The 12319-nt window shown below is 42.3% G+C and overlaps 1 protein-coding gene across 2 annotated transcripts in view; it reads right to left on the bottom strand.

Moving 5' to 3' along the window:
* The window catches only part of patz1 (POZ/BTB and AT hook containing zinc finger 1), a 72748-nt gene that overhangs the window by 16090 nt on the left and 44339 nt on the right, over positions 1–12319 (bottom strand). The window contains exons 2-4 of one of the 2 annotated variants that reach the window (XM_041202207.1): positions 12196–12259; positions 10704–10875; positions 3016–3198 (exon numbers count right to left, since the gene is read on the bottom strand). In XM_041202207.1, the coding sequence (XP_041058141.1) occupies positions 3016–3198; positions 10704–10875; positions 12196–12259 (419 nt within the window). The remainder of the gene's footprint in view (positions 1–3015; positions 3199–10703; positions 10876–12195; positions 12260–12319) is intronic. The other variant, XM_041202208.1, reaches the window with a different exon arrangement.

Genomic DNA, 12319 nt, shown 5'->3' with positions numbered 1-12319 from the left:
GAAGGGTCAAAAACTGTCGAAACTTCCCAGAATAATTATATACCATTTGTTCGTGTAAGAGCACAGACCCTTTAAAAAAAACATTCTAGGCTCTCCCTTCTTTCCCCAACCCCCCAAAAGGTTATAGTGATGGCAGAGTGATAGGTTAGTGCACAAATTCTGGCACAGAGAGTTTCCAATTTTAGTCAGGCACCAGAATAAGATGCAAGGGAAAGGTCACATGGAGAGAGACGGAAAATCCAAGATCAAACTTAGTGGGTCACTCATACACACGGTGCCATTATCAGCGCAACACAGGAATCTACAATCAACAATAGAGATCAACATAGCTGGTCTCAGAGCCCTGGCAGCAGATTACCTGTCTGTTTTCTTAGCTGGGGAAACAAGTTGCAAAATAAAAGCAATGGAAAAAAATTATATAACTAAAAGGGATTGTAAACAAAATAACACATTAACAGTTGTGAATGGATATCTTTTTAAAAGGATTTTTCAGAAAAGTAGTCTACTCCAAAGCCTTGTTTGGTGCCTTCAATAACATACATCCATTAAACATAATGTGTCACTGAAGGTCTACTACATACTGTGGGAAGCCTGTGATTGAAATCAGAAAGCGGCTTTTTCATGGTGATCATCTTTCAGGTTCACTCAACCTGAAGCAACACAATTTAAAAAGGTGATGTGTGAATGTCAATATGAATCAGGTAAAGTGGAACACAAGGAGGAGTGCATGTGTAAAAATAAATCATCGAGGGTCATTTGGAAACACCAGTTTCATATGAGCTGGGCAATCTTTGTGTGCTGCAAGTAACTTGATCTATTTAGACCTTTCCCTTCAAGTGTCAATGATATTCATGAACATTGGTGACCATGGTGACCATGACATCATCACCTTTTCACTTCCAGTTGATGATATATTTGGGGCGGTTCAAGTTTTGGTCTCGGGATGATAGGCATGATTCCTCTCTCACATTGCTATCCACTGGCCACCGCTCATAACTCATGCTTGGATGACAAAGTACAGCAAGGTCAGATTTCTTTCGGGCTGCAGCCATTATACAATATCTGCTAAGGGGAGGAAATGCACAGGCCTCAGAATCTGCAGAGAAGCTGGCAACTTCTATATTGGGCACCTGTAGAGTGGTCACTACTATTAGGCAAAGCATTGGAATATTGGAAACCATTTATTCAATGTCAACAAAATTTAAATTTCCACAATTCAGCACTCTTTTAAAACCAAATTTCAAAGGTTGTTGCTTTCTTTCCAAAACTGAAGAACTCTTCAAAAGAAACTACTGGGTTGAATTTGCTCAATGGATAGTTTAAGTGCATTCTCAGGAAATTCTTCATTTTCCTACTTGGATGACGATCAACCCATTTAAATCTGTCATAGACTTAGACTTGAAGGAATTTGAAATAAAGATGCATAACAATGCAATTTCATTTCCTATTCTTTAACCTAAACTTCATTTTAGTCAGTTCACCTTCACTTTTGAGCAATCCCTCCCAAAATCTAATCATTCCCTTTCCACAAAGCACAGTCGGCCTTCATACTAAGGGGCATAAAGTGATCATTCCCCCTCTGCTGGACAAAACAATATGCATCTCCCCCTTTTCCCAGCAAAGATCTGGAAGCTGTTGTGTGGGAGATGGTATGTGAGCACGTGTTCCCCATCACATAGCAAGTTCTGCATCAGGCTGGCGCAACGGAGAACTGAATGCAAGATGGTAATCACTTGAAACTAGTTCAATGGTGCTTTCACTGTCAGAAGAATGCAATGCTGTTTAACGGGAAAAGAGCTTCTTTGACTTTCTATGGAGCAGGGTTCACATTATGCTTATTTTTAGTGCATGACCCATATTGTACAGGTGTAATGTCCCGCAGGTCATGTGTCAAGTTGGGAGCGTGGCAGCTGAATACTGCAGGGGCCCCAGTATTTACCTTTTAACAGTGCACAGCAGTACCCTAGGCAGTCAGTTGGTAAAGGCACTGCGTGGTGTAGCACTAAGTTTGACTGCATAATTTTCCCATCATCTGATTGTCACTGGAATGCCCAATGAGTAAATGTGGTGTGCCACAATCTGCCCCTGCACCCCTACAGGGCAGAGGGGGTGACAGCCACGATCCCTCTCTCACACTGCTATCCACTGGCCGCCACTCATAACTGATCATGCTTGGATGGCAAAGAACAGCAAGGCCAGGTTTGTTTTGGACTGCAGCCATTGTACAATATTTGCTGAGGGGAGGAAACGGAGGGAGGAAAGCAGAAAATGAAGCCACACAGACCTCAATCTGTAGAGAAACTAGCAACTTCTGTATTGGGCACCTGTAGAGTGGTCACTACTATTAAGAAAGACAGAAGCATAGCACAGAAAGCTCCAAATGAATTAGTGTTGGAAAAATCATGCCCTTTGCCCAAATGTCCGCGTTAAGCCCAGTGCTGTAAACGTTTTCTTGGATAAATTTATCCATTAACACTACAATCACTGCTCTGTATTAGTATTTTGTCAATGTTTCCCCTTTCTCTTTTCGCCCATGCTCGCTTTTTCCCATTTTGTTGAATGAAGGCTACTAGCTCTCGATACTCTCCTCCAGAAAAAAAGCTCCCCCTCCATGATGTTGTATTGTAAGCAGCTGCCAAGAGGGCAAGAGACACACAAATAGCAGTCTTTTTCTTTGAATTTTCCTCAGTGATATTCCCTTTCTCTGCTCAGAAAAATGATTAACCCACACTCAAAAGCTCTTCCAGACAAACTGATGGGGTTGATAATTGAACCTGGTGAAGGAACTCACAGATACAAACCTGTGTCCTGTTACTCCACACCTGTTACTCCACAGATAAGAACTTAAACAATTATTAATTTAACCACTGATAACATCAGCCCCTTAGAGAAAACATGGTTATTCCTCAGCAGGTACCAATATAGATTTACAATAGGATTCGTGTCACACAATGACGACTTCTGCATGGACCTGCCCACTCACACAACACAAAAGAATGATGGCAGTTGGCTTGCCTTGTAACGAACGTGTTCTGTCAAAGTGAAAAGCCATCTCCCCGCTCTGTGTTTGCTTGTGAATCATGATCTGAGGCTGGGGCTTGCATCGCCTGTCACAAGGATCAGAAGTGTGCGAGTTGGGCAGAGGGACACCATGGTGGGTTTTAATATGGACCCTTAAGTAGGAAGCAGTAGAAAAACCTGAGGAAAAAGACAGAAGAGATTCTGTCACTCCGTCAGATAAAACCCCAAACCTTCCAGCCTTCTGAACATATAAAATTTGAATATGCCACCAGTCCTCTCTCTAAAGGGGGTTGCTTTATGTCCAATACATTTTCCTCTTAGCAGCTCTCCCCTCTCATTTTCTCCCTGTACATGTGACACTTGTCAAGCAGTCTCCTTTGACTTGAGGGGAAGGCAGCATTTTTGTCACTAGGCTTAGCATATTGGTAAATAAACATACTTAAACCATTACATTTTAATGCTTTGTGGTACACTTTGTCCCACACTTGCCCTCAAGCTGGTCCCAGCAATGCCACCACAAGTGAGACACCCTGTGCCATCAGTGATTTACAGCTCCAACTATTCATTCCAGATACAAGTCAAGCTTGGAAAGGAAAAGTCCAAAATTGTAAAATGTTTTCCCAAAACAATAAAGTGTGATGTAGAGAGTTTGTTTTCCATTTAAAGCTGTGAGTCGCAGGGTTGCCCTTTACTCTACTACCTCAGATTAGTTTTAAACTTTTTAATATCTAAATAGAGGGAATACTGTGTGGAAACTACATCTTGGTAGGGCAGAGGTGCTATTATAGATAGTTTCCAATTTTAGCTAGCCCATCAGATGGAGTATGGGATGGGATGGAAAGGAGTTAATGGATAGACAAGGTGCTCCCAAAAGAAAATCAACCAGAGGCATTCCTCCCTATTTCTTGGAGCAGAACAGATAGAGGCTGTGAAAAGATTGGTTTACCTGATTATTCAGTGTACGGTGACATACAGAACGCACAGATGCAGCTACTAAGTGGTTACAAGTGTACAGGCCTGGACTTTGGACTAAGAACTATGACTCTCACCCCAGAATTTCAACTCATATTTGCACTGTGGCAAACAAATTCTTCAGTCTCAGGTCAGGCTGCACTGCACCACCTGGTGGAAGAGTGGCAATGTGGTGGTGCAATGGCGGAGATCATCGCATCCTAGTTGTCCCTCCAAACATGCCTGAAGGCAGATTAGTTCAGAGATTCAGTGTGGAGATCTCTGCAATGGACTACCAACATCCTGGGAGTTACCATAGACCAGAAACTGAACTGGACTAGCCATATAAATTCTGTGACTACAAGAGCAGGTCAGACGCTTGAAATTCTGCAGCGAGTATCTCACTTCCTGACTCCAAAGCCTGTCCACCATCTACAAGGCACAAGTTAGGAGTGTGATGGAATACTCCCCACTTGCCTGGATGAGTGCAGCTCCAACAAAACTCAAGAAAGCTTGATGCCATCCAAGACAAAACAGCCGTTTGATTGGCACCCCATCTACAAACATTCACTCCCTCTGCCACCGATGCACAGTGGCAGCAGTGTGTACCATCTACAAGACGCACTGCAGGAACTCACCAAGCCTTCTTAGACAGCAGTTTCCAAACCCACGACCGTTACCATCTAGAAGGACAAGGGCAGCAGGCACATGGGAACACCACCACCTGGAAGTTCCCCTCCAAGTCACTCACCATCCTGACTTGGAAATGCATCGCTGCTCGCTGGACCAAAATCCTGGAACTCACTCCCTAATAGCACTGTGGGTACACCTACACCATATGGACTGCAGTGGTTTAAAAAGGCAGCTCACCGCCACCTTCTCAAGGGCAATCAGGTATGGGCAATAAATGCTGGCCCAGCCAGCAATGCCGGCCCAGCCAGCAATGCCCACATCCCATGAATGAATAGAAAAGAAAGGACGAAACTAAGTTCAGATTGAGGGCAGTAGTGAAGATGCATGGGCAAAGAATGAAAGGGGTAAGGCTAATGAAATGAAGTAAAATGAGATACATAATGAAATAAAACAAGTTGCATAATTGATGAGTAACAATGTACGATTGCAGAGCTAATAAACTGAGACTCGAATAGCAAATGGGAAAAGTCCTTTTCAAAGGGAAAATCCTGCAGCGATTGTCTAGAAAAGCTAGGCCATCTGACAACAGTTGGCAGTCATTAACTGAAAAGGAACTACTGAATACAAAGCAAAGAGCCGGTAGAACAGCCAGCCACCAGGAACGGCAAGCGGAAAGAAGCCAAAAAGAGAAAGGTGTTTTAGATGATCATAATCCATAACCTCTGTGAATCCAACAGGGCAAGAGGGAGCAAGCCTCACTAATGAGGAAGTGTGACTGTGTAATCAACTAAAACACAGATCTACTTTGCTCACATATCTTTAACATCAGTTAACTATGCACTGTCAGCAAAAGACAGGGCAGCAGTAGTGGCGGAGGTGGGGAGGGGGTGGTTATCTACAAACCACCCAGCAGCTAGGAAAGGACAATACATGCTGGTTTATTGATACCATGCCTTTAATGTGAGAGCATAAATGTGACAATGAAGACATGACCACTGGATTTGTTTAGCTCTCAAACAAGGTTTGCCCCAGACTCATATTCCAGCCCTTCAGAACGTTTTTTAAAAAGACTTCCATTAAGCATTCATGCTAAATATTAACACTTCACATTTTAAACAACATTTAATTACAGAATTAAAGAAAAACATTTTCACGGACTGTGTTTCACATCTTTATTATCAATAGCTCTAACAGCTTCAACCATATATACACCATTTAACTCATATACCCCTTCAGGAAATAGCCATTGCACCACTACTTAATGACCAGTACTCCTGGTGACTAGGACTCTCGAGAAAGAAATACACTAACCTTGCTTGCTACAATAATAATACCACCTCAGTAGTTTCTCTCAGTGGTTCACTAGGTAAATGCATCATGTTACGGTAGTAAGTTACACAGATTGAATCTTAGTGAAGGAGCAATACAGCCCCCTCCTATTGGACTCAGCTGTAACACCATCCAATGATGCAATAGATGAGAGAGGGTGATGTACTAAGATTTTGCACTTGAGCAAAGTACTGGAAGGCAGTCAGAGCTTGTGAGACCATAGCCCAGCATGATAAGTAACTTCAGGAAAGGATGAGATTAAACTGGTGGAATGGGGGTTGGGGGAGGGAAGGAGAGGATTAATGAATGGCTTCCTCTCCATTATGTTTAAGTGAACAGCTGAGCATCCACTTCACACAGGCACCCAATGACTCAGGATCAGTTAAGCCATGTGAGCTCTCATTTATTGTTTAGTAGTGGCAGTGAAGCTCTGTATTTGCCTTTAAGCATGCAAGTACCAAACATTCTCCTGGAACTAAATTAAATTAATTGACAAAAAGAGCAAAGGCGCCATGAGGAAAATCTTTGCTATGTAACAAGTGGTTAGAATCTGGAATGCTATGTCTGAAAGAGTGCTGGAGACAGATTCAAATTCATTCATGGCTTTCGAAAAGGAACTGGGTAAGTACTTGAAGGGAAAAAAAATTCAGGGGTGCAGGAAAGGATGGGGAGTGGGACCGGCTGGATTGCTCTTAAAGGGAGCCACATAGACTCAATGGGCCGAATGGCTTCCATCTGTGCTGTAACCATTCTATGATTCTATGTTTTTATCAGTAGTCTAAGGCTCTGCTCAGACTGTGTTCTCTTTTAAATCTACATCAAGACCAGCTTTAGAAATGAATTACATCTTCATTCAGACACTACAACACAAACTGAATAAATTAATGCTTTTTGGGCATATTCCAGACAATACTTGCTGTGTTCTAAGGGTGCAGCGGGAATTCGGTGAGATCTCCCAACTGAAAGATTACAACTTATTTGAAGGAATAGGACATCTGCTTATACTACATTGAAATAAACTCTCAAAACATCAGGAGCTGCATCTTCCAGTCGGTGAGCAGGGGGCGGGGCTGGCTTGCCAACGCGTAAAATGACGCGGGGTAACATCGGGCGTGTGCCCCGATGTCACCTCACGTCATTCAGATTGTCAGTTTGGCGGGGGAGCAGCCGAATCGGCTGCACGCGCGCCGAACTGTTAAGACCATTAAAAAAATAATGTAACTTTAATGGACTTGCCCGTTCAACCTTAAAGTTGGCGGGCAGGCAATGCGCCCAGGCGGCCTTCAGGAAAAACATGAAACCTCATCCATGGACGGGATAAGGTTTCATGAGGGTATTAAAATTTGTATGAAATGTCTAAATAAAAGAAATTGACGTGTCACATGAGGGGACATGTCAATATTTTTTTTTTAATCATCTTGATTCAATGTTTGACATCTGAGCCGATCTCCCTGAGGCCAGCACTTTGCACATTTGCACATGCGCAAAAGAGTGCACTCCCTGGTCAGGGAATCCCACCCCCCACCACCCCGCCCACACAGGGTGCACACATCACACTTGGCGGGACTTAATTGGCCTGCCCACGTAAAATGGTGGTGTGCCCCTAACCAGGGGTGCTGATTGGGAACCCGCCTGCTCCCGCACAACCCCCCCAACAGGGGAAAGATCCTGTCCCAGATGTGAAGTATTAAAATAAGTCACCAGAATTTTTTCTGCAATCCAGTTGATGTCATTTGTGTATTAGCCAAAGAGTTCAAGTATCAATCTGTTGGACTTCATCATGGAAAGTGACTGAAGAATTATTTCAGGAAAACCACAGCCTATCAATTATTTTTTGTGAAACAAAGCAGTGATTTTTCCATTACCTTCCTCCAATAACGTAATCATGTGATATTTTAGCTCCCAGCCCAGGACACCATTTCCTCAGTATTTCACACCTAGGCACAGAGACGCCACACTCCCCTGTATAATGCCCAACCTGGCTACAGTCAGGAAATGTCACCCCCCCATATCCCTCAGTGTTAGGAACACGAAGGTCAGGGGTTCTTTCTGGGAGGCTGGACACATCATAACCTTGAAGTGAGAGGGGGTGAGGGGAAACTACCATTTTTTTTAATATAAGGCACAGGATGATATTTTCCAAACACCACTGCAGGATAAAGCTTAGCTTCACATGGGAGCCAATTTTTAAGAATCCAGCAGATGACAATGATGTTGCATGCTGAATGCTATAAGCAGATCCATGCAGTAGGTCTGAATTGCTCACGATGAATGCAAATCAGACAAGATGTCTTCAGTGCTCCTGTATGCCTCCTAGCACTGACCGTGGTAGGCCAGAAAGACGTTTGTGACAAACTCTCAGGGAATAGATAAAATCCAGCATTCATCGTTTCAATTTATCTCCACAATGCCTCAATTAACCAATATTGTATTTGCAATGCACACAAAGATATTAAACTCAACCCCGGACTGCATGGTTTATCCTTGGTTTCCATAGTATTGCAAAATAAACCCCAACTAACCAGATACATCTGGAAATATTGGCTTCTGTTGGAATTGGATCAATGTTGGCATGGTTATTGAAACAATCTCACTTTCAAAAGCCCTGCATTGATACCCTTCAAATGCTGGGAACATAACCTATATTGCTCAACCAGGGTCAAGTGCCCTGGTTATAGCTATGAAACAGGTGCTTCATTCAATTCTTTTCAATAAAAATGCCATCATGCTTAAAAATCACAATTCAGTTCAACAAGAATTTCATCTTGAGGCCACATAATGGCTGATACGGGAAAGAGATAGAATGTCACACTGGCAAAATGGGGGCACTCTTCTAAGTTAGGAGCCAGAAAACATTGTTAGGGTTGTGTAGAGGGAACTTTCCTCTGCATTGAAAAGTCACATATATGACCTGAGAACGTTCGAGTCAACATTGGATCCCCCATACGCATATCCCTTACCTCCAGCATAAAATTCCCAAACTAAGTTTGAGGGACAAAGAAGATTTAGGTCCAGATTTTCCGGTCCCACCCGTGATGGGAAATATCACAGGCAAGACAGAAAATTTCCAGAGGCAGCCAAATGTTCATTGACTTTTGGCAGGAATTTCCGGTCCCACCCAAAAATCTCACCCTAAGGTTTATAAGGCTGGGATATACAAAACTAATTAAATAGGGATAGGGGGAGGGGGCAAGATCTCACTCAGACCTATTGACATGCTTTGCAACACTTACTGGCTGTTATACAGAACTAGAGACAGAAGAGAGATACTTTTCCCCATAGTGATTAATTAGTTATTCAATTTTTTAAAATATTCTTTATTGGGACGTGGGCATCACTGGCATGGCCAGAATTTATTTTCCATTCCTTGCCCTTGAACTGAGTGGCTTGCTAGGCCATTTCAGAGGGCAGTTAAGTGTCAAACCATTGTGTGGATCTGGAGTCACATGAAGGCAGATTTCCTTCCCTAAAGGGCATTAGCAAACCAGTTGGGTTTTTACAACAATCAATAACAGACTCATGGTCACCATTACTGAAGCTAGCTTTCAATTCCAGATTTATTAATTGAATTTATATTCCACCAGCTGTCGTGATAGGATTTGAACCTGCATTCCCAAAGCATCAGGCTGGGCCTCTGGATTATTAGGCTAGTTACATTACCATTACGCCACCCTCTCTCCAGCTTGCTTTCATATAAAATTATGGAGCCAAACTAGTGAAGAAAACAGATGCAGCTACAAATCAAGAGGCGTTATAAATTAAACACTTCATTCTACGGGTCTTGAAAATGGCAATCACCTCTCGATAAAGAAAGAGACAGACTTTGTGCTACAAGGGTCTGCTCACACTGGAGGAGTAGATTAAAGTCGTGCAATTCAGATAAATGGAAGGAGGCCTGCAGAATAGCAGCACCACCAGTTACACGATGAACTTGTGTAGCAGTCAAACATAGACAGTGACACTTAGTAAACGCAATGATTACTAAATGCAACAGCATTATAAATCTTCAGAAAATGACCATGAAATAACCTACATTTGCTGGGTTGCTGTTCCACAAGATGGTAGCAGACACATCACCACCCACTTAATTATTTGCTACTTCTGATCAATTGCTTTGTGTATTTCTGCTGCAGAAGGTGGGTAATTATTTAGACTTTTGAAAATTTATTCATACAAGAGGCATAATAGGCACAATTTCTTGATTCAAATAAAACTAGAGTAACAGAGCTCAAAGGACTTTGTATTAGAATGGCAAATTAAAGATTTTCAGATCACCAACTCTGCAACTCAAATATCACTAATAACAGTGCAGAATTTCTGATCACCTTTTCTATCAGCAACATTCAGTTAACAATAATTTCCTAATACGTATTTGAGATAATTGGGTTTAAGCGTGACAAATGCATTGCATATGTGATACTTTGTTTTATATATATTTCACCTGGAGTTCAGTACATGTTAGACGCACTAAATTACATGAAGGTTAATTTCATCCTTCCAAATACAAAAACACCTTATACTTTAGGTGCCTTTTCCAATTTTACTATCAAGAACCTTTCACAGTTTAAGTCACAATGTAAAGCTTTTACTTGGCTTTGTCATTTTTTGCAGTTAAAGACACAAAACGCTTTGACCAACAAAGCACATCAGATTAAAAGAACATCTCTACAGCATTAACCTTGAATTGTGATGAATAGCACAGCAAGTTGGGCTTTCCTTTTTAAGTAACCACTCTTTTGTCCTTAAAACTTATTTTTTTAAAAAGTTACCTTTGTTACAGATGTTGCAGATGTTATTTGGTCCTTCGTTGTGCTTTTTGACATGATCAGTCATATAAGCAGCACGTAGGTATTTCCCACACACCTGACAGGGGACCTTCTCCTCATGACACGTCAAGTGAGAACGCAGGCGGTCTTTGGTCGCAAAAGAAGCTTCGCAGGTCTGAAGGAACACATGAACAATAAGGAAATTATTCTCCCAGCCTGATAGTATCAGTGGTATCAGCCGTGGCTCACTTGGTGGCACTCTTGCCTCTGGGTCAGAAGATTGTGGGTTCAAGTCCCACTCCAGGACTTGAACACCAAAATCAAGCCTGATACTCCAGTCCAATGCTAAGACTGTTGTCTTTCAGTTGAGACATTAAGCTGAGCCAGTTTCTGTCTCTCAGGTGGGAATAGAAAAAACCCCACATTACTTTGAAGATAGTAGGAAGGGAGTTATCCCTGCTGTTATCCCTGCTGTACTGGTCAATATCTATTCCTCAGTCAACATCTGAAAAACTAATTATCCGGTCATTATAACTTTGCTATTTGCTGGAGCTTGCTGTGCACAGATTGGCAGCTGTGTTTCCTAAATTACAGCAGTGACAACACATCAAAACAACTTCATCAGCTGTAAATCGTTTTGAGATGCTCGGTTGTTGTGAAAGACACTATATAAATGCAAGTTATTTTTAAAATGTATTCAACAGTATAATTTCCAATTACCATTTAGAAATTAAGCAGTTCAGTTGGTAAGTTCCCTGCCCTATAGAGGCCTGGGATACCTTACGTTCTATCTCCGAGCCCTGATGAGTTACTTGTGTGAGTTAAGACAGGAGTAAAATTGCTGAAATTGGCCTTAAGTGTCCCTGGGCTAGAGAAATTTAATGTCATTTAGGGCTCCTGCTTCTGATTGCGATCCAGTAGATCCTGATGTGCAGCTACTGTGGCTGAAGTCAGGGCCAGGCTTTCTGTGACACTCTCCCATTGTCAAACTGCACCAGGAGTATCATTGGCAGAGATGCAGCAACTGCTATAGAGTAAGGTACGGTGTCCCCTAAATTCATTATACATTTTGACAAGGTCATTTGAGACCAGAGGGGGTGATTGTCCCTGACCTGTTGCAAGTCGCCCCAGACCCAGATAAGGGTCCCATTTTCAGGGTTACAAGCCGTCGCCAGCACCAGCAGAACCAGCGAATTTTCGGTGGTTCTGCTGAAGGAAGATCTAGAACCTTGAGGGACGGTGGATGCTTACAGGCAGACAATCCTTTGGGAAGAGAACTGATGTTTTCTATAAGCACACAAGACAGACAATGGGAAACCATCACATGTATTCTTTTCCCTAGTTATATTGATCACTGAACTTGAATATGGGAGGCTATTACAAGCAACGGATGAGGAAAACAAGACGTGGAGCAGTGAGCAGACGACCTGCCCCTAGGCAGATCAGTACTACACTTTGGTCTCTTCAGATTGAATGGAGTGAACAAACAACGCACCTGACATTTAAAAGGCCTCTCTGCAGTGTGAACCTGTTTGATGTGGCCATTCAAGTGATCCGGTCTGTAAAAGAAAATATTAAAATTAGCTATTAGACATTGTAATTTAAGATGAAACTTTTTA

Source organism: Carcharodon carcharias, chromosome 13, assembly GCF_017639515.1.
Source record: "Carcharodon carcharias isolate sCarCar2 chromosome 13, sCarCar2.pri, whole genome shotgun sequence".
Taxonomy (NCBI): domain Eukaryota; kingdom Metazoa; phylum Chordata; class Chondrichthyes; order Lamniformes; family Lamnidae; genus Carcharodon; species Carcharodon carcharias.
This window is presented reverse-complemented; position numbering and strand designations above follow the sequence as displayed.